Source organism: Squalius cephalus, assembly GCF_949319135.1.
Source record: "Squalius cephalus genome assembly, chromosome: 20".
Taxonomy (NCBI): Eukaryota; Metazoa; Chordata; class Actinopteri; order Cypriniformes; family Leuciscidae; genus Squalius; species Squalius cephalus.
In genome coordinates this window covers 22,598,158-22,622,408 of record NC_137141.1, presented here as the reverse complement: position 1 = coordinate 22,622,408, position 24,251 = coordinate 22,598,158, and the positions used below count along the sequence as shown (strand labels likewise).

At 38.7% G+C, this 24,251-nt stretch overlaps 1 protein-coding gene across 4 annotated transcripts in view; it reads right to left on the bottom strand.

Moving 5' to 3' along the window:
• Positions 1–24,251, bottom strand: part of qkia (QKI, KH domain containing, RNA binding a) — a 74,476-nt gene that overhangs the window by 27,584 nt on the left and 22,641 nt on the right. For all 4 annotated transcript variants that reach the window (XM_079853278.1, XM_079853279.1, XM_079853280.1 and 1 more), the window contains exon 3: positions 4,612–4,728. In XM_079853278.1, the coding sequence (XP_079709404.1) occupies positions 4,612–4,728 (117 nt within the window). The remainder of the gene's footprint in view (positions 1–4,611; positions 4,729–24,251) is intronic.

Below are 24,251 nucleotides of genomic sequence, written 5' to 3'. Positions count from 1 at the left end.
AAGCATACCCTGTTTATTTTCTTTATTTTACAAAAGCAGAATGTTTTGCTTCGATTGTAAGTGGCCACATAAAAAAATTAGACATTTAACAGTTTATTTTTCATATTTCTTAAGTCTGTATGACCATAAATGACAGTATTTTAAGTCTATTTTGCTGCTATGTGAAAAAATCCAGCAAAACGCGCCGGTGCATTTGCCGCCCCCCAGAGGATTAACTTTAGCCTAATAGGAAAGAACATAAATTGTGACTAAAAATATATGCTCACTCACATCAAGACGCCGCTGCAGTGATGGAGTCCAAGCAGGAGGAGCAGCGTTTGGCACTGTGCCCCTTTACAGCGCGAGCTGTGCTGTTGCAACCAGCAACACTACACCTACGTCCCATCATAACCACTGTACTAAATACAGATAAAGCTAATGCTAAAAATCTATGCTAACTTGAAGCTATCCTAACTGATGCAATACTATGCTTCTAACAATACTACACTAACTGCGAATTAACTACCTAGGGTGCACAAAATAATCTAAATAACTATATAAATGCTATGCTAACTAGATGCTAATGAGCTGGTACCTGCTTACGTCACAGGGTACCACAACTGCCAATAGGAAAATTCAACTGCAGTAGCCACCGTTCAACCTGAAGAGGGCAGCACTCAGACGTTTTTACACCATATATTGTAGAATTAAAATCTACATCAATGAACAGCACTAATAAAGCCCCAGTCTTACAAATCATTAACTAAAAAAAAATTGTTTTAGGGTTTAGTTAGGCTACCCTTTAAAAGCAAAAGTTACTGCACTATTCTCAAAGTGAACACAAAATGCTTTGGGATCCATGTATGGAGATAGACCTTCAGCTCAGAGCAGAGCAAAGGCATGCCATGGACTGTAAACTACCCACCCACCCACCCCCGCCCATCAGGGAGCAAGGTCAATACCATGTCCTCTAAAGGTGGGTGAGGGGCGGGTAGCGCAGGACAAGTAGAACAACCCGAAAGCCTCTGAAGAGATTCTGTTTACCGACATACGAAACCAGTGGAGGGCCGACACATGTGATAGGAGACACATGTGATGACAGACCTATAAAAGTACAAGAATGAATCCAGAAGCAACTCGTCAGGAGATGCGAGTGGGTTTGTGAACCTTTAGCATGTGCATATGGTCCGAAATGTCACTCTGACTGTATGTGCATCAAAAACAAGAGAGCAAAATAAATTTCACCCTGCAAAGGCACTGGTTCGATTCCACTGGCAGTCAGTTGGCCTGGCTGGAAATAATCCCAGGACCCTATAAATACAGTTCATATCAACCAGAGCAGAACTCAAGCTACAGTCTTGAACAGCTGTCCCGGGAGGAGTAGTTTACAGGCACCTGTTCAACAGGAGTGGAAAATTGACTGGAAAAAAAGCTCAAACTACCAACATGGGAAGGAGAGTGGTTCAAGAAATATCTTTTGAATGAACATGAGGAAGATTCTAACATTGTTCACATTAATTTTCTTGGCACATGCCGTTAACGAAACAACTAAACTAACACAAGATATTCCTAAGAAATGGTTCTTCTGACAAATGCACACACTAAAAGAAAATGCCAAAAGCCAAGTTTTTTGGGGGGGGGGCAAATAAAAGGTTTAGTGCATCAAATGTTAATTATTAATAAAGTTTAACTTTCGTTAATCACATTAATTTAAATGCTTTAAATGTCACAAAACTTCGAAAACTTCTAAAAAAAGTTGGCACGAAATGAAAATTCCACCACATTATTTTCAAAATGCATCTTATTGTAAACAATTCATTCATGGATGCTTCATTTTTAAATGTCCTCATAATTTTTTAATCAAAAGTTCTCCGATCATTTAGTTCGCATTAACCCCACAGATCTGCCTCAATACAATCAACACCCACAGGATAGAACAACATCTTTTTTTGATAAACCGTTTAACAGATCTGTAAGTCATAATATAAAAGGGAAAAAAAGGCTACTTTCGCGAATGTCACAATATTGCGACTTTAAGGAACTTATTTCCTATTATAAATGTGTGCTGTGATTCAGGTGTAAAAAAGAAAAAGAAAGGAGACTCAATTTAACGAAGTTCAAAGAGTAAAAACTAAAAAGAGAGGAAGGACAGTGGAGGGAAAAAAAGCTTTAGAGACTATTTTGTTTCTCTGGAGAGGTTCTGTGATGAGGTTCGGTGAGGGTGGTTGTCTGTTACATTTGATCTATGCTGTGGTTTCTGAGAGTCCTCAATTTGAACAGCGTTTGATCAGAGGACAAGGCTACACAGAGGGACAGGTTATTATCCAGAGTTTGTCTGTCCTGTCCTCACCCATTACATCTGCTTGAGCTCAGCTTCAGTACGCACACACAACAAGCGCGAGGACGTAGTGTCTCTTGAGGCTGTGTGAACCGGTGTGTACGCAGTTCTTGAGAGGGTAAATGGGGTTAAACCACCTTTGGGGAGCTGCTAAATAAAATGTCAGTCTGATTTAAGGTTAACGAAGCGTTTTCTCCTGAGACTTCAGGTGATCCATGCCTTTACTTTTCAGAGCAAACATTAAACACATCACTAACTAACAACTCATTGCACTGTCGCATCCCCACAAATGATTTGGAACCAAACCTTGTGTTATGAGAAAGACTCCCACTGCACCTCTTCTCTGAATAAGTCACTCCTTTCTCTTGCCATCCATTTTCTCTACATCTCCATTGCTCTTCTCTGTCCCCAGAGGCAGCAGCACTTAAATTATTGAGAGCACAAAAACAGCTTTTCTAATGGACGCTAAATAAACAACCCCCTCAGCCCAAACTCGTCTCCCTCTCAAGTCTCTCTCTTTAGATGGGTCCAACTATACTCGCAATTGTCAGTTCCGGTGTGCGTGTCTCTCGTTCACTACTGAAACATTAAAGCATGAAAACATACACAGGACAATAGCTGAAAAATGGCGATGATAGATCATATTTTTAGAACAGAATTTTTCTCTTCACCATCAAGGTTTACATTTGACAAAAATCACTGTCTGTTCTAACTATCTGGCCACTAAAACCGCAAAAGGTTGTTGAATTAAATTATTCTGGATGTTAAAGTTGTGATGAAATGGAAGCAGTGACAGATCTTTTCTTCTGTATTGTGATCTACATCTTCATGAAACAAATGATCAAAAAATAAAATAAATGTAGGGCAGGACTTGGTTCTATCCACTGATTGTTGATTGTATAGAGGCAGATCTAAATGAGAGCTTGCAGTTGACTGTAAGGAAGGGATGATTGGAGGAGATTCACAGGTACCCCAGCCAAGAATCAGCAATAACTTTGGTGGAAAAGGATATGACAGAGTCAGTCAGGAGACTATTCTGAGAAACTCTGGAAGGAATCAGGAGAGCTCAAGCTCTGTGTTGATTAGTCATCCAGACAACAGCATTCAGCAGGGCAAATAAAGACATGACCACTACAGAAATACTATAATAGAGGAGAAATACTATAATAGAGGAAATATAACTTCTTTCTAGGATTAAACCTTTTCTGTATCAAGTCCTTTAGTTCACACATGGCTTCTCCAGAGGGGAGCACAGCTGGGGCCCAGGTGTGTGTGTGTGGTAATGCTAATGTACAGTGATGGGGATTTCCTGATAAAACAGCTCCACTGGGACGCTGACAGGGATACAAAGAGAAAGACTAGACTAGACAAATGTTGCTGATTCCTGGCAAAAAGGTCTCTGTGGGTTGTTCAAGACTTTAGAATTAAATCAGCTCAGTTGCTTACTACAGAATCAGCCATTTCTTCTGATTTTTCAGCATGTAGTGCTGAGCAGATACACGTACAAATTTTGCCCAACCCCTTGAGAAAGTCTCTAGAGCTGACAGGGCAGTACTGTTATGTCTCCGTGCAACATAACTCACACCTGAAGCCATAATTTTCCATCATTCAGGCTTTAGCTCTTCCTCTGCTGATCACACAGTGGGTCTCTTCTGAGACTGTAGGGGAAGATCTAGGTCCTACTTTCTAGTGTGTCTACTATGTGCTTTTGTTCTCTCTGACACCCACACCACAGCCAGGCCTGAAATAGAACTGGGCCTCAGCCGGAGTGCTGCGAGCTAACCATGAGTGTGTGCTGGAGAGAGAAAAAAAGACATTGGACAGAACAAATGAGCGAATTGGCTCATTAAGGACAAACTGGTTCCAAATGGCAAACGTCAGCAGAACGCTGTCTGTGAAGGAGGAAGAGGTGGTTGAGGAAGCTCCAAATTGTGACTAAGTGGTCACATTTGTCCATGCTTGTTCAACATGTCCTACTGGTGTGTCAATTTTGTCATGCTGGTGCCCCACCTTTTTGATTATGTGGTTATCTCAGGCCCAATGGACAATGGCCCAATGGACAGTGCAGATCAGAACAACATGCAACACAGGCGAATTTGAACAGTGCTGGTTGCTGCTGTGGGAACCACCTTGAAGCATCAGTCGATTTGTTTAAATTAGGGCACAGTACTATTTAAATGGGCCCAGTATAAATTAGGTGTTAGTTAACTTTTTACAGATTTTCTTTTTGATAATATCAGTAAATGTACATCTGTATCTCATGTCAAAATCAAATGTTTCTATGTGTATCTCACCTTCTTTCTGTCTCTCATGGAGCTCCTCCCTCTCACCATGATCTTGCAGCCAGTCTCTGCCTCCAGTTGCTTTGCCGTGAGTCCACGAGGGCCAAGTATTCTCCCAACAAAATTATACTGGAAAAACAAGAGTAAGAGAGAGAGAGAGAGATTACAATGCATTCAGAAACTTAGAACATTTTTTTTTAGAAAACGATGTTGCACATACACACGTATTGCTGCTAAAGTCACTAAGAAGAGGTTCACACTTTAAAGGAGTGGTTCATCTATAAATAGATTTGTCAGCATTTAATCACCTTTCGGTAGTTTCAAACATGTATAACTTTAATTGGAACCTAAAAGGAGTTATTATTTACTTTAAACTGCAACTATACTATATAATGAAAGTAAATTGTGGCTAAGACTGTCATTCTGCCTAATTTTGTCGTACAGGTTAGGAACGACATGACGGTGCAGCAGCAGCCCTGACCACACACACAAACACACAAACACAGCAGAATCATCAGAACAGCAGTGGCATTAATAATCAAAGAAAGTTGTATGTACTGGAAAGATAATTCAATTAGCTGCACAATAAAATCCTCAGAATCCTCCATCAGACACTGTGAGCACAGTGTGTAATTATGTATTTCAAGAAATAATCAAAAAAGGCTTCTCTCTCCCACACTAATAATTCAATTAGCTCCAATGTAGCTTTTTGACCAGCAAACGTCAAGACACTAATTTGTGGGGACATTCAAATAAATAAAAACTACAATATTTTTTTTTTTTTTTAACTGACGTGAATACCTCAACTGACCAGGCGGCTAATCACTCTTCCTCCTCTGGCAGCCACTTATGAGCTACGGCCTCAGTGAATCAGGAAGCCAAGCCATATAGAAAAACGAGAGCTTGAAAACATCTTCAAGCTCATGTTTGCCAAACAGAATGCTAAGCAGCGCTGCAAAGCCTCTTTTTTGCTTTTCCACCTTCCTGCTCTTCATTTTTTATGTCCTTCATAATTCTTTCTTTCAGTTATCGTGCTCCGAGGCATGGAAAAGGGAAAAGCTGGCTGTATGTAATGTAAATAAGAAATGAAACAACGGGGGAGAATTAAAGTAGGGGATGGGTCTTATCGTGGCCCTTGTCCCTGACGCTGTGCTTCAGGGCTTTGTATGAGAGCACGCTTTATTTACCCCAGTAATCCTACCAGCTTTACAGCGCCTCTCTGACAGCACAGTTCCAACTTAAAATAATAAAATAAAATCCACTCTTTTTCAATCTCTATCAGTTCACTTCTCTGACTCAGGGTAAAGACAGAGTCAGTCGTCCTGTACGAGCTTAATCCTGTCCTGTACGAATACAGGCCACATACACACTGCAGCTTAATTCGGTTGTCGCTCCTCTTCTGAGTGCTTAATCCAGTTCTGCATGCAGACAGTTTGGTTATTTTAGTTTATGAGAGTTAAAACTATATTCTTATCCCTCCTAAAAAGTTCAGGTAGTGACAACCAAATAAATAAAATAAAATAAACATTTGCAGTGTGCATTCAGAACTGAAATAACTTGTATTAATTAAAATTTTCTTTATTTCACCTAAACGTACCAATAGTTTAAAAAAATATGCAATTTTATAATAGGACTTAACATGTATTAAAATTGGAGCTGTCATGTGAGCATGAGCCAGAACAATATTATGAATTAAGCAATAACAGACGATTTAAACATACCATACTATCACATCTATATGTGATAGATCTACACTACTGTTCAAAAGTTTGGGGTCTGTAAGATTTTTTTTACTGTGTGTGAAAGAAAACTTGTGTTCACCAAGGCTGCATTTATTTAACCTTAAATACAGTAAAAATAGTAATATTGTGAAAAATTACTACAATTTAAAATAAATGCTTTCTATTTTGGCATCTTTTAAAAATATAATTTATTCCTGTGATGGCAAAGCTGAACTTTTCTGGAGCCATTAACGGTCTTTAGTGTCACATGATCCTTCAGAAATCATTCTAATATGTTGATTTGGTGCTCAATAAATACTTATCAATGGTGAAAAAAACGGTTGTGTTTTTCTCATATATTTGTGGAAACCTTCAGAAACCCGAACATAAAAATAAATATTTTGAATATCATAAATGTCTTCATTGTCACTTCTGCTAAATTTAATTCTTCCTCTTTGCTGTATGAAAGAACTAAGAAACAAAAAGTTATAATCCCAAACTTTTGAATGGTAGTGTATATCTGCATTATGAGAGGCTTTACATGCTTGTTTTGTGGAGCTCTGAGCAGGAATTGCTCTGGTCATGTGAAAATGTTTAAATGGCTTATGTAGAGAAAACATTAACAACTCTTAAACTGAACACTAAATTTCATTCACAAAAGTAACCCATGGGATTAAATAGATTTTAAAGAACAAAAATGTCACAACTTGTCACCAGTTGCTACTGTTAACTTGGTAATCTAACAGCTAACACAGGTTACACTTTTGATAGGTTTCTTTTTACAAGCCACAGATGCCAAAATGTCAACCACCAGGAGTGTTCCTATTCCTATATGCCGTACAGGATTCAATACCCATAATTAATCACAGCCGTCACTCCTACAATTTTGCAGTGTGCATTATAAATCAACAGAAAGAGAACTCAAAAGACTGACTCACGATTAGTCAAACTCAAAGAACAGGCGGCATGACCTGCCTAAATAAATAGGAAAACAATGCTGTTTCTCTCTAACGGCTTATTGTTCCAACACAGATGACACGGCATAATCCGACAGCTCCGACTGTGTAGGTGGATCAGATACGCTGGAGCTCTTCACATACATTCCAAAAGCTCTCTCATGAGACGCTGAGAGTGCCGCACATCACATTACATCACCTTCATGAGACAGCCAGAAGTGACAATGCCTTAGGTGAACATGTGCACTGGCTGTCTGTCACCATCATGCAAATGTAAACAAACCAGACGGTGATAAAACAGCAGCAAAAATACATATGCAACACCACCGCGCACAGAGCAATGTCAGGATGATCAGATATCGTCAGAAGTTCATCAATCCCTCTCTTCCACAGGAGCGCACCTGCACAATCTCTCTCTCCATGCAGATGAGAGAGGATTCTCCTCTGCGAGTATGTGTGTTGATGTTGATTGGACATGGCAGAGAGCAGCGGCCTGATGCGGTGGGGGAAATTGCTCACTTTGAATACTGGAACCAGACAGTAATTACAGCCTGGAGGAGATGCCACCATTTTACTTCCTGTAGAGGGAGGAAGGGAGGCACGAGAGGAATGATAGAGGAGAGAGAGAGAAGTACTATCGTTTTAAGACGACAGGATGAGAAAATGTTTTGACTTTATGGTTGCATATCATGTTTGTGAGAGTCTCTGAGAGGGGAAGAGATCAACCACAAAAAAGCCTGGAAAATTCCACCCTACCACCACACAAACATCTGACATAAAAAAAAAACAGGGCTCTCTCTGTGTGTGTGTGTGTGTGTGTGTGTGTGTGTGTGTGTGTGTGTGTGTGTGTGTGTGTGTGTGTGTGAGAGAGTCACACATCTGCTCATTTAGTGATCTCACCAACAAGGAAAATCAAATAAAATCTAGACACAAGACAGAACGAAAACAACAATTTGACCGCTGTAGTTATTTATACAAGTTAAATGAAATAACTCACAGCAACCAGTCCACATATGATCGCTCAATTTAAACGTAAAAAAAAAAAATTTTTTTTTTTTACAGGAATAGCTGTGCCACCTCTAAAAAAAAAAAAAAAAAGTGATTTGTCACACTCAGGGCTTAAAACGTCCTCATTATAAACAAAGCATTTATTTAATCAAGCTCCACAAACAGCTCATTTGGATATTGGGGGACTTGTGATGTCACATGCTAATACATTTGCATATGACATCGAGGAATATTTTACATCATCGCACAATAAGCCCCTCCCACTGGCATTCAGTCGCTTAATGGCTGACACTTGCATTCGTTGAGAGCGTCACATCAACAGCAAATAGAAACCATAATAATCACTGAGGTCGTCTACACTGGATACAGTATACAGATGCCCATTCACTTTACTCTAAGCGCTTGAGTCTGCCGACAAGAGAACAAATGGAAGAGTAAATAGAATAGTAAAGGAACGTTCGTTTTGCCGTGTGCTGTTTAACCAGCTTGTTTGTGTCTCTGTACAGGGATACCAGCGTCAAATAAACAAGTGGATGGTTTATTTTTAATGCCGTCCAGGACCATGTCAGGAGGGTTATACGTTTGTTCATTTGACTGCAGATTGTTTTGTAAACGAGGGACCGTGTAAAAGAGTTTGCAAAGAAACTTTTGTTGATAAATGAAGCAGTCAGCTGTATTGGATCTGAGAGCAGCTGCATCTCAAACAAAACTAAATTTCATAATGTTTTGTCTGTAAATTATGGTTTTACATGGATAATGTTTTCAAAACACTCACATGCAATAGCGAGAGGGCACTGACAATTTCCTATGCAATGATGTTAGCAATGAGTGGCCGTTTACTGACAAGCCTTAAAGCACCCTTAAAAACATTTTAGATAGAGGGTTAAAAATAATTGTTTTTCCACATATAGCCTATGTTTGGATTTTTTGTGCAGAAAACTTCAACATTATAAGTGAACCTATAAAAAAAATCTGTCAAATATTTGTATGATACCCCTTTAAATATTAATCAAATTATTATTAATAGAGTGTAATTACTTGTAATTAATAATCACCATCAAATTAGACTAATTATTAGTGTTAAATAATATTGGCTAATCAGTGTCTTTTAACATAATAGATGATGGTGATGATGATAATAATAACGTTTTTATTACGCTAAAAAACACTGATTAGCCAATATTTTTATTAATAATAATAATAATAATAATAATAATAATAATAATCACTAATTATCCATTATTAGGCTATTATTATTATTACAACAACAATGTTAAAACTTTAATACCCACCATCATATCAGACGTAACTAATTGGAATGATTCTGAATGACTTTGAATGATTTGATGAACAGGGGTCCTAATAGAGAGTAAAGAGAGAATCAATGCCTTTCGTGAATCGTGCAGAGGAGTGTGTGCGCAAGGTTGTCAGTGTTAAGCTGTAGGGATGTATAACAGAACAGCCTAAATGTGAGAGCAAGCGGAGAGTTGAGCAGTTCAGGGACGCAGCCAAGAGACCTGACAGAGACAAACGAGCAGCAACGATAACGCAACATTATACCTCCTACCCACCCGCTCCCTTCTCTCTTCTCTTACCTCGCTGTCCTCCATCACAATCACTCCACCCTGCTCCTAAGGTCACGACTCTTCATTGCTGAACATTTAACACGTACTGGTAACGGCATAACCAAGAACACACATGTCCTTCAGAAATTTGCTGAGAAAAATAATAACGACGTGGAGGAGAGGAAAATGGGAATATTTGAAAGTCTGTCACTCATCTGGGATGGGAAAAGAGTGGTGTGAGGGAGAGACAGAGAAGAAACTGTAAAATTCAGATATGTGAAGGTCAAAGTTTAAAAGCTCAAGTGCTGAAGATCACAGAGGGGCATTCAGAATAAAATGTCCACCTGCGATCAGTTTGTCTAGTTTAACCGTAGGCTGTGCCTCGTCTGGAGTCTGTTTCTAAATTAGGCCGTGTCTTTTGATAGGGTGCATTCAGACACTCTCAGCTTCTCCACAGCCAATCAAAATACAGCAGTCAGCATTCATGCCAATTCAGACTGCACCTGTCAGCATTTATTCAAATCAACCAGTAGATGTTGACATTACAAATCAACACACAAGGCCATAAGGTCAAACAACGTAGCAAATAAGCTGCATAGTCTTAGATGTTAAGCTCCATGCTGACCACTCATTTCACTCCATTTCATCTTAAAAGTTCAAAGGAAAAAGACCAATGTTTCAACTATAATGTTTAATACCCCAAGCTGATTTGACCCACACACAAACTGAGGGTCTACAGAGATTCATCCTTTTTTCAGAATGCATATTATAAATTTTATTGTAAATGATTAATCCATGCATGTTTCAAATGTTGTTGTTTTTTCACACTTTGGTTTCACTCAAATGTATATCACATTACATTAGACCCTCAGCTAATGCTGTAAATCACACAGGGACCTTCTAACTTGGTGCATTACAAAAATATGAATTCAAAAATTTGACAACAAGGACCAAACCATGCAGCTGAGTAAGTTAGTTCAGTAGAACTCAGAAAATCAGCCGTATTTGCTTACATAAATTTATCAGCTGAGGGCAGACAGAAATAAAAAAGTGAGAAAAGTGCAATACTGCATTAAACGTACTAGTAGAGTTTCTGATCAGTTGTGGACAGCACAAGAGAAACAGAGGAGACAGCTCACGTGTAGAGCGGAGCAAGAGTGCTGAAAACAGCTAATCCAGCAAATTGGAAAATAAATTCTGAGGTAATGCATCCAACTGTGGCCTCCCAGTGGAGTGATACAAGACACACTCTTCACACACACCGAAATAACAATCTGCTCGCCACAGTGTAAGCACATCTGTCACCGTTGTGAAGAAAAACATCAGAAAACAGTCTTCTCTCTCACCACATCACTTCTGTATTCTGCTCTGTCCTCCGTTTTTCAGCTCGTTCTGTAAACAGGTGTCGACACACAGCGTCACCTCTGCCGCACCTCCCTCCCTCCCTCCCTCCTCTGCAGCTTTACACATCCTCTATTCAGCACTTCATTTCTTACCTTAGTCATCCCTGTACACCTCCTCACTCTCTTTCTCTGCCCCATATTTGCATTATGTCTTACTCTCTGCATCACATTTAGTTCAATCCTCCAGAGGGGAGAAGGAAAACATTACAACCCATGATCAGTCTGCTGCTGTCTTTGCTTGGTTTGCTGTATTATTTCATCATAAAAATGATATCTCAAAAGTTTCAGTATATCATTCAATTAATCTATATGCTATATATCTAAAAGAGAAACTGAGTGCAAGAGAGTGAGGGGGAGAGGGAGAAGCAGAGATAACCTATCGGACGCCCTTGCTAATTACTAATTAACCTGTGTTAAGCAAGCGTGTGGTGTGGCAGAGCTGAGAAACAGTTTAATCTCCATTGGCAGCTGTGGATCTGAGTCGGGTTAGGAATCAAGATCCAGTTCTTTTTCAGAACTTTTTTTTTTATATAAAATGCCAGAACTGACATTTATGACTATTAAATCTAGCTGGAGTTGTGAGCTTGCAGTCTGAATTTAATGTGATAATACAAAGACGATAAATACACAACATATCTTACAAACTAGCTGTCCTCGCTGACTGCCCACAACAAACACGCAACCATTGTAGTCTGATTCACAAATTACTTTTTTCCATGAATTGTTCAAACTAATAAGCCTGGAATACACTACTTCACTTTTCAAATCTCAACAGAATTTAAGGCATGGTACTTGAGCTGAATTTATAAATGAGAGAAAAACTGAACACCATACACTAAACAACTGAGGATCACACACTACCAGAAAAGTTGTTCGAACAAATTCTCGCAGAAACATGCACCTTGTTGCTAGAAGACTAATGATGATGTGTGTTCTAATAATAATGTGTGTTCTAAAAATAGTTTGACATGCCCTAAAGCTAAAAAAAAAATAATAGTCTGAATGTCATACACTACGCAAGCACTGTGATTGGTCTGCGAGAATCCCTCCCTCTGGTTTCACATGCTCCCTCTGCATGTGTAATTGCACGTCAACGCGGACAACGACGCAGAAGTATAAATGAAAACCGACTCGTAGTGAACAAATATGGCGCACGACCAGCAGGAAGAAATGGCACATATAGTCTATGGACTTGTTTTTACAGAAAATTTGCAGGGAAAAAAAGAAAACTGTTTAGATGAAGTTGTGGAGACTGTGTGAACATGGACTTTACACGTTACAGAGCGAGCTGTTGGTGAGTCTTGGTGAGGAAAATCTGATAAGATAATCTGTAGAACCATCAAGATAATCGGGACTTTACCTAGGATTGTCGGAAGGGGAGAAATCGGTCCAAAATCACCCCGAATATCTTGTAGTGTATATGGCAGGCTTTACACATTTATACACACCAAAAGAAATGCACTCTCAAATTCCAAATTATGTCATCCAACACAAGTCGCAAAACGACAGTCCACCAGTACAAACCTTGAATAGCTGGTCCAAATTAGACTTCTATTCTCCACTCTTCTACATCCCTCACTCTCCTTCTCTATACGCATGTGTGTATGTAATAATTTGGAGGGCAGAAAATCCAATCTGAAAGATTATGACACAAGTCCTTTGAGAGCAAAGTAATTACTCTCTCTAAAGAGAATGAGAGATGGATGGATATATATGAGAGAGAGAGAGAGAGAGAGAGAGAGAGAGAGAGAGAGAGAGAGAGAGAGAGAGAGAGAGAGAGAGAGAGAGAGAGAGAGAGAGAGAGAGAGAGAGAGAGAGAGAGAGAGAGAGAGAGAGAGAGAGAGAGAGAGAGAGAGAGAGAGAGAGAGAGAGAGAGAGAGAGAGAGACTTATCCCTAATATAAATCATCTTTTTTTCATCTAGTTACCTCTCTTTCTCTTGTTTAATCCTTTCTAAACACCAGGAGCAAAATCAATCTTTGTAAGCTCCAAGCATTTAGTTCTGACACACAATAACAAAATATAAGCAAACAAAAGCCACATGAGCACAGGGGTGGTGTGGTAAACAGGTGGTTTAACAGATGACTAGAGTTACTAAAAGCTACAGTTCCATTAACAGTTAAATCATTTAGCAGAGACTTTTATCCAAAGCGACTTACAAATGAGGAAAAGCAAAAGCATTTATCATTCGAGAGTCAACAATATTGGTAGTACCGCAAGATTGAATATAAAAAGCAAGTACAGACAACTATTACAAAACAGTAGGGCTGCAGCTATTGATTCTTTTTGTAATCGATTAATCTAGCACTTAATCGAACGATTAATCGGATAAAAAAAAATGTGTGTTTTTAAACAACCAAAACAAATAATGCATAACGAAAATGATGTGGCTGTAAAATGATCAAGCATTTGGCTTTTATTTCTCAAAAAAAAAAACAGAGGTATTTATTCCAACTCCAACATTTGGCTCCAAAACTAGGCTAAGCCTATTTATTGCAATTTTTACCCATTTAGTGTTTAAAATTGCCAGTGCCAACAATTATATAACAATACAGTTAAGTCAACTTACTGTAAAACATGTATAACATGTAAAACTATGAATACAAACTTAAATAGTAAAGGCCATTTGGCCTTAGTTGTGTCTTCTTAAAGGAGAAGTTCACTTTTAAAATGAAAATTCTGTCATCATATACTCACCCTCGTGTTGTTTCAAACCTGTATGAATTTCTTTCTTCTGCTGAACAGAAAGGAAGATATTTAGAAGATTATCAGTAACCAGACAGTTTTTGGGTCCCATTGACTTCCATAGTATATTTTTTTCCTACTATGGAAGTCAATGGGACCCAAAAACTGTCTGGTTACTGGTAATCTTCTAAATATCTTCTTTTCTGTTCAGCAGAAGAAAGAAATTTATACAGGTTTGAAACAACACGAGGGTGAGTATATGATGACAGAATTTTCATTTTAAAAGTGAACTTCTCCTTTAATACAACATTACAAAAAAAGATTGCACCTTCTGCAAATTACCCACCTGAGAACAAAAATAAATGAATATAAAATATCAAGCCAAACAGGTACACAATGTATACAATGGCTACATAAAAGTTTAAGCATATGTGATGCATTGCCGCTCTGACTGGCGCGTGAGAGAGACTAGGGTGCATGCGTGTGTGTGTGTGTGAGAGAAGGTGTTCTTTTTTTTAGGCTATATTGCAATTGAACGTGAATACGTTTACTACTTAAAAACATCAAAGCTAAACATCATATCTAGTCAAACCGCATCACGACATCGCTACAAATATACTATGGGATTAAAAATCAGCCAACATCAATGTATAGGTTTAGGGGCCGATCACACCTGACGCGTTTTTTTACAGTGATAGGCGCCTATTTTCAATTGGTTTCCTATGACAGCGAGCATTCTGCACGCTGTTTATGCGCCTGCTGCGCCTCGCGTTTTTGAAGTTGAAAAAAAACAAAACAACTGACGTCATCGCGTTTTTTTCCACTGTCCAATCGAGTGAATGGAGAGGCGGGTGTGATTGGGGCCTTAGGCTACGTTACCTTGTTTCAGCGATGCTTGGTGAAACAGCATGGAGTGGATGTTTCCGGTTCAGATGCTGAATCATTGAAGTCGTACTGTTGTGGTATGCCAGGTCTACTTTGCAGTAGACACATTGCACCTTGTTCTCTTCCTTTTGTATGTAATGATCCCAAACTTTAGACATTCTCTGCCGTTTATGGACATCTTTACTCTCCGCCATCGCGCCAACTAAATTCAAAATGTATCACGCGCTATGGTGTGCGTTTTTGCCTCGAGGAATTTTTGTAATCGAGTTAATCGAGTAACTCGATGAATCGTTTCAGCCCTACAAAACAGAGCAGAAGTGTAACTTTGGAAAAGTACTTTTTTAATTAAATTGTTTATTAAATACTAAATACAAACAATTTTCATCTAAATATCCAGATAAGGAACAACAGGTGAATACTACTGTTATTGTTAATAGGAAGTGCCTTATTGATATGGATCTTGATTTGAGAAGAACCAGAGGATGAAACCTGTCACTTTTTACTTTGCCTGTCAGTCCTGCCCTCTTTCTCTCTGAGCCAAATGTAATTTGTGTCTGAATTAACACGAGCATGCTGAACAGGGCAAAGGAGGCAGAGACGGTGTAATCTCTCCCTCTCTCTCACTCCGAGTCAGCCCACTGCACTGGACACACACACACACAAACAATTTCATATGCATCCCTGTAGATGCTGTTGGCTTCTAGTCCACCTGCCAAGACTGTCTGCAGAGGCCCCCCAATTACAGTCTCTGAAATTCATCAGCCTTACACAGTGGTTTAAAACCCTGCAAGTTGCCTATAGACTAGTGTTGTCATGGTACCAAAATTTCAGTATTCGGTACCAATTCCAGTGAAAATCCATGGTTTTCGCTACCAATTTCGGTACCAAAGCTTAAATTAGATTAAATTCACATATATTAAAGTGTATATCACGGTTACAAAGATGAAAACTGTAGTATTAAAAACACTTTACAATAGGATTCCCTTTGTTAGATAACATTAGATAAAATGACCTAACAAACAATAGTTATATACTGTGGCATATATTCTCCTTGGGGTTAATTAAAAAATGTACCAATACATTTTTAAAATCAAAAGTTTTATCTGTTAACATTATTTAATGCACAATGAACAAGTGAACAAACAAGTGTTTGTATTAAACATTCACAAACATTAATTAATGTAGTAAAAATATATTGTTCACTCAATGTGTTGGTTATCAAACTATACAGGAGATAAAACGTGTTTTATTTAATCCAAAATTGTGTTCATATTTAATTTTAAAAGGTTTTTTAAAACCTGCTAAGAGTTATCCAGCCAAGAATAAGCCTAGAACTGCTTTTCTGACGGACTGATATCAATGACATAAATAGGGATGCACCGATACTGATACCAGTACTCGGGTGTCGGTCCAATACTATGCTCATGTACTCGTAAAACTACCCCGATACAACGCACATACCACTTTAGGGGCTGTTCATATCGCGTTTTTTGTGTGTGCAAAATTCGTTATTTCAAATGTAGGCTATGCCGCGGCGAGATGAAGACAGGAAATGTGACAAAAACCAACCGATCAGCTTCGGCATTTCCGTAACATGAAAAGCTCGGCCGAACAGCTGATCATAGCTGTACAAGGCGGCTTTTTATTTCTAATCTCCATAAATATATCTAGTAGTAAAGCTAATACAAGGGCTAGAAATCTAATTCTTTGCTGATACTTCCTCATCATCATGGAGAGGGCAGTTCGCTTTCTTGCACGCGCAAAAAACACGCTATGTGGCAACGTGACATTAGCCTAATCCAAAATATTTCCATATATGGCTCTTGTCAACAAGTGGATTCAGAGCCACCACATTAGCAGCGCCGCCGGTCACCATGTCTCAGTGTTTTTATGAAGAGGACGCACCTTTCGGACAGCGCATCAAGAACCGGATTAACCTGGTACTTCGGTACCACTGGTACTTAAGAAAAGCTGGTACCGTAAAGGTTAAATTTTTTTAGTACCGACTTGGTATCGAAGTACTGGGTCTTTTGACAACACTACTACAGACAGTGTTTTTAGGCATCACGGGCATGTCTAAACACACCCATGAAGGCCAAATCTGCCATCTTGGCACTAGACACGGCAACTAGTCAAACAATTTGGTAGGTTGAATTCTAATAATTATTTTTGTAGCTTGTTTTAACTTTATTACGTTAGGTTTAAAACACAGTTTTTAAGACCTAAACGGTGACATGACCATGTCGCTTTTCCGACAACTGTAGAACGTTTTCCCTCTCCCGAGTTCTGCAGAACAACTGACATTAAAAAAAATGTTTCAAATGAGCAGTGCCGCTATAATTTTTTAAACTGCACTTCTGAGAGCATGCAGAAAATATGAAACATCTGCATGTACAAATGGCAATTAAGAACCAACGTCAGGGAAATGAAAAGGCGCGGATCTACAGAAAAGCATAAGTGGTAAATGAGGGGTCTGTGTGCGGGCGGGCCTCCTCTGATGAATCAGTGAGCTTTTCAGAAACAGCTCGATGTCATTTGCGAGGCTCGATTGGAGTCCTTTGGCTTCAAAAGCCCCAGTAATAACCTGCAAATTAAAACTGGGGGCTTTAGTATGATCTCCAACCTACTAAACCTTCATATTGCCTTGCATAAAAAAAACACAGCTTTCCATCCCCCAATGAGCCCATCAGACAGGGAAGAAAATCACTATGAAAAACCTTCAATAACAATCCCAGCATTAGACAGGAGACCCATCCGTTCTCAGTTCAAGGATGACTCTATTAATAGCTTGTTGCTTCGGTGAGCTGATTGCAGCAGAACAGCCGCGTCTCTGCCGTTAAGCGAGCCAGAACTCAGAGGTGACCACTTCCTGAATCTCAGAGAAGAGATCAGATGTTCAACCACACACATATGGCCTGAATAATGCCGTTATGCACCCATGAGAGAATTTAGCTGGAAAGGAACTGCCAGATCCCAGCACAATTTATGTGATGCAGATGTGACTGTGTGCACTCATACAGGTGTTTGTATGGCATGCGAATGAAATTTCAATGTAACCAGCTAAATTAATCAGAATTATTCACAGAGCCCTGTGGCCACATACTCTACACCACAGACATGCATATTCATAACAGTGTGTTTGGCCTGCAAAACACACACACAGACCGCAATGTTACAGCAGAAAGCAGTTTGTAGACGACAGGTGAAGTAATAGGATTTTGTCCAAGGAGAGAGGGAGCTAAACGTCTTGCTGAAACTCACTGGCAGCACTAGAGGAAAGACAAAGATAGAGCGAGAGAGGGGGAGGGAAACTGTCACTTCCATATAGACCTGGTCTGTCAGCCACCTTTTTTTCTTCCAGACATACCAGTCAGTCTATTCCATCTGAAAAGCTCATGAGAGAGACTTACTGTATATAGACAGAGGTTTATAAACAAGGCTACTACTAGTAAGTTTAGAGATGCTTTGAAGGTCATGGCTTGACCCCGATGTTTGATCTAAGGTTAGATTCTTTAGATTGGCCGCACAACTGAGCATAAGTTCACAGATACACACTTGTAAACCAACAGTCACGTTCACAGGACAAGCTATTTTTATGAAATGGACATTCTGTGCTAAAGACAAAAGAACCAAGACCTAATTACCAATAAGTGTGTGTTAGAATCCTGCTGAGAATACTAATATAAATAGTAAAAAAAAAAAAAAAGTATAATATATATATATATATATATATATATATATATATATATATATATATATATATATATATATATATATATATATATATATATATATATATATGAAAGTGAAAAAATCATTTTTTTTTTTTTTTTTTCACTGTGTTGTAATTCTATTTCTGAGAATCAGTTATAAATAAAAAAATGTCTTGTATTTTCCATTTACTCCATTTTACTTTCTATGGCTCCTTTATTTTTATTTATTTATATTCCTATGTCCTTCAGAATTATAGAAATGTGAAAATATTTCATATTTATAAATCACACACAAGTTTGTTTCACTATATGGGGCAACTGTTGCCTAATGGTTAGAGAGTCGGACTTGTAACCCGAAGGTCTCAATACCGACAGGAAACAACTGAGGTGCCCTTGAGCAAGGCTGTCCATTGCTCAGGGTGTGTGTGTGAGTGTGAGTGTGAGTGTGAGTGTGTGAGTGTGAGTGTGAGTGTGAGTGTGAGTGTGTGTGTGTGTGTGTGTGTTACTCACTGCCCTAACATGGATGGGTTAAATGCAGAGGACAAATTGCAAGTTTGGGTTACCATACTTGGCCTTCACTTGCCTTAATATAGTGAATTAGTGAGGACATTGCTTAGACTTAAATTGATTTTATATCAGGCCAATGATATTTTCTATCACCTAACTCAACCCCTACCCCTAAACCTACCCATCACATGTGCAAAATACTAGGTTTAAATAAAAACATGCTTTGACTAATTAAGAAGCCTTTTTGTGAGGACCAGTAAAATGTTTTGACTAGTCAGTTGTCACAATATTTCACTATACAAGTGAGGACATTTGGCCGTCACAAGTATAGCCAAACCTGGACACACACACACACACACACACACAGAGAGAAAAGACCAGGACTGGGTCAGTTTACTCAAAGCAGAGTCTGTATTCTGTTTATTCTCAAAGCAGTAAAGCGCGAACAGACGTTTAGTCTGGAATGAGGGGTCTGACATAGGCAAATGAGCCCACGTGTGTGGCTCTTCCTAGCGTGCTTTTACCTCTCTAGTCCAGACTTCACTTTAAAATAACCTTTTACAATATAAGTGCTAGAATCATGAATTGAGCTCAAAATGTAAAGCAAGCTCCCTTTCTTCCTGAACTGTAACTAGATCAGGTGTCAAACCGCAGTGTGTTTAAAATATAGCAAGTTTACAATATAAAACACCAAATTATTTCCATACAACTGAGAGGAAACTGAGAAAGCATTATTTAAATATCAACACCTCCGAATCACCAATCATGGACACTTTATTCTCAATCAAGCTGCAGATTGGATGACCAAGCCAACTCTCCTGTCTGAAAGAGCAAATCAGAGAGACTGTGACTGAAGTGCATGATAGCATTGCCCCGCTCATAAACTAGTAACGGCTATAATTATTCTTCCTTTTCCTGCGTGGTTAGAACATTCGGGTGAAAACGTCTATTTGTGTGTGTTTTGAAACAATGACTCATGCTAACCACCAGGGGGAAGAATAATGAGGTGAGACTTGCAGGGAACACAGTGAGAGAGAAACAGTTTTGAGGGGGTCAGCTGGGGATTCTAATGTACACTTGTGTGTGTGTGTGTGTGTGTGTGTGTGTGTGTGTGTGTGTGTGTGTGTGTGTGTGTGTGTGTGTGTGTGTGTGTGTGTGTGTGTGTGTGTGTGTGTGTGTGTGTGTGTGTGTGTGTGTGTGTGTGTGTGTGTGTGTGTGTGTGTGTGTGTGTGTCCTCCCACTTGCATTGCTCGAAACACACAAACAGTTACTATTTTTCATGGCATGATGGAGCTGTGGAGTTCATTCTATACAGCCGTGTTTCCCAGTAGCTGTTCCTGCTATTCTGAGACGGAAAGTCACAAGAACACACTCCTAAGGTAGGGACACATCAAACCGACGTCAAAGACTTAGAGCTGCTGATGAAAGCCAACCGTGTTGTCGCCTTGTGTCACCTGTGTCAGGGAAGAAAAATCCGCTTGAACACACCAACAGGACTACAGCCAACTATCAGCTAGCACGCGCGTTCTGCGCCTGCGTGTAAAGGAGATAACTGTCTATTTAAGCAGATATATTTGTCTATTTTCATCATTCAAAAAGGGAAAGCAAAACCAAGACTGCAGGTATACAAACCATAAAGCAGCACTTGCTTACCGTTTTGAATATCAATCATGCTGATCCCGTTCTTTATCCCATTCCGCTCATGTTATTGTGAAAATATTTGCGCAGTGGAATGCTCAGGTAATATTATGTAAAATTAGAACAGACTTCTGTCTATGCCGTCATGACTTTGCTTGCTTTCATCACTTTGGTCGTATTCTCGTGCACTGACTCGTTTGCTAAATTGAACAGCCAATCAGAGTTCTCTCTCTCATAGACGGCCCGACGCCGATTCTACATGTTGAATTGGCAAAAAAAAAAAAAAAAAAGACAGTGCGGTGCCAACGGTGCAGAACAAAGCAAAAAATAAATAATAATAATAGTCGGCCGACACTCAAAAATGGCCCAACAGCCAACCGTCGGCTTAGTGTGTCCCTGGCTTTAAACACACACACATACATATATGTATAAGGAGGATGCATTAAATTGATTAATAGCGACAGTAAGGCATTTATAATGTTACAAAAGATTTATATTTAAAATAAATGCTGTTCTTTTGAAGTTTTAATTCAATGAATCCTGAAAAAAAAAATTATAAATGATTTTCATAAAATTAAGCAGTTATTTTTTCAACATTGATATTAGAATTTCTGAAGTATCGCGTGACACTGAAGACTGGAGTAATTGCTGTTGAAAATATATAGGGATAAACAGAAAAAAGTTATTTTAAATTGTAGGTAAGATTATGTAAAATTCAACATAATCTTAATAAATGGTCACAATATTACCATTTTACTGTATTTTTAATCAAATAAATGCAGCCTTGGTGAGTGGCAAGACACTTTTTTCAACCACCAAAACCAGCCGATATTTGGCATTGTTTTAAACATCGGCCGATAAGTTTTTCTATTTGGCCGATGTGTTGGATGCGGGACTTTTATTTTTACGGCACTGAGAATGTAGGCTATAATTAAAGTATATATATTATATATATATCAGCTTTACATCGGCCACCCTGGGGCCTCATTTATAAAGCTTGCGTATGCACAAAACGGGGCTGAAAACATGCGTACGCCAGTTCCTGCGCAAAAGGTGGGATTTATAAAGAAAAACTTGACGGGAAAATTTGCGCACCTGCACGCAAACTCTGACCCATGCATACGAACGTTTTGGAGATGGAGCACTTTGGCGACACCGATGGTGAGCTGGAGTTAAATGTATTTTTGGTCACTTTTATACAGAAAATCTAAAGAAAATTAAACATATACAGAAAGATTATACAAATACAATTTCAATCACCAAGCCTGTCACTTGAAGCAAATATTCATTCCTTCTTAAATGTCCGCGGCAGCGAGCGTGTTGAGCTGTTTAGTGAAACTGACGCAAATAACAGTTTAAATAAATAAAATACTTCTGATATAAACATTTATATTAAATATGCCATTCAAATTAATGGAGTTAAACACTTAAACATGAAATCATTACTGAAGTTACAACATTTTTTTAAATTCAATCATTAGAAATATTTGTTGTGGATGCGATTGTTTTTGAACACTTTTCCTGTGGCGTGCTTTAATGTTTTAACCACAGAGATAATTGCTTATGATAATACCAGATTGTCTGAGAAAATAGTTTCGTGCAAATAATGCCCAAGGCCTATCTGTTTCCATTAAAAATATAAATCAATTAAAAATACAATTCGGCAAGTGGAAAAGATTGAGAAAAACTTTCTCTGAAATGTATTTTACACTATTTGATTTATGTAGGCTATTCAAAAACAAGGCAAGGATAGACAACTACTTGATTTGTATTAATGTAATGTTTCTTGTACCGTTTATATCATTTGCATATGATTATTCATCCACGTGATAACGTTTAAGTTATCACGTGGATGAATAATCATATGCAAATGATATGTAGATGAGGATCTGCATAGTAAAACTAGGCGTTGTAAGCTCCATATATGGTTATTTCGGGTGGCGACGCATGTACGCACAATCTTCCGCTGACTGGGATTTATAAAAGTGAATTCTGCGCAGGTTCTGGCGTACGAACGGTTTTATAAGTCTGAATATTTTTTTGCGTACGCCATTATTGGCTTTCGGGCGCACGTACACTTTTAGTAAGGTTCCTACGCACAGTTTTATAAATGAGGCCCCTGCTCTCTAAGATATGGGCATCGGCCACAAAAAAACAATATCAGTCGACCACTAACGATAATCCTTTATACACAGAGCTTTCTGGGTCATCCAGAGGTGAATATATTTCTCAAGTAAAGCAACAATCATTACACAAAGTGCTTAAAAGTAAAAGCCAATTTAAAAAAGTAACATTCTGCACAATATAAAGATAAGCAGAGCAGTAGTCTCCATCATAATTAACTCTGCTTCAAACTCTGAGAAACCTGGGGTTACGTGTGTGTGTGTGTGCGCGCGCGTGTGTGTGTGTGTGGGGGGGGGGTCCGCTGGGACGGATGGGGTGGCCTTTATCGGGCCGTCAGAGGGAAAACGCATTTCATGCTCTGCTGACCCCCCTTTTCTCTCTCTTCTCCTCTCCCTTGTCCACCTAGCAGAAGAATTAGGCAGCAAAATTGCTCCCTGTGTGACATGGCCATCAATGTGTGTGTGTTTGTGTCTGAGAATATGAGAGAAATGTCAAACAAGACCATCTAAACATCAAGCTACATTATGTACGCTGGTGGAAACACTTCTCTTAAACTTCTCAAACGCACAACACAAGCTAAAAAGAACCTACTCTACTACTAGAGCATGGCCTGTGGCATTCCGGCACCATTCCCAGCTCCCTACAGGGGACTAATACTGGAAAAACTACCATTGCTGAACTAGCTTATGACAGGGAGTCCTTATTTACTCCCAAACGTCATGTTTTCACCAGGAGTAAACCTTCTCACTTATAGATTTCATCAGTCACTGTAACTGTCAATCACCCGTCACTATAGCAACAGTCAATCACTGTGCTTGATTCTAAAAGGATGGGTAACATCTAGAGTTGTCAAAGTACCGACTTCAGTACTGAAATTTAAAAATGTGACGATATCAGCATTTCCCTCTAGCATTTTGAGTGCTGTTGAACAATCTTAAACACCTCTGATTAGGGATGTCACGGTACCAAAATTCCAGTAGTCGGTATCGATACCATTAAAATTTTACGGTTTTCGGTACCAATTTCGGTACCACAGCAAAATCTGTTGGAACTATTTTTCTATTTTATTTAACTATTTGAAAAAAATATTAAATTCAATTCAATGACTTAGCCTACTATTTATGACGGTAATCATAAGTAAATTATACATAAAAGCACTGAAGGCTACATGCTGTTTAAACGTAAATATTACTTCAAAAAAGCAAGTGAAACATAAGCAACCTTCAAATGCACACATTATTATTATTAGTAGTAGTATTTTTAATACATGGAGACATAGCTACATCTACTGTACAGTAGCCTAATATAATTATTTCTGTCAATTTCTTCAAGTTAAACCGAACTTTTATTTTGACGGGTTGCCGTGAAGACCTTTGAGTTTCTGTGTGTGTATGATATGACGATAGTTTTTCTCAAATTAAACGGTAAAATGCTCATGAAGTGACTCT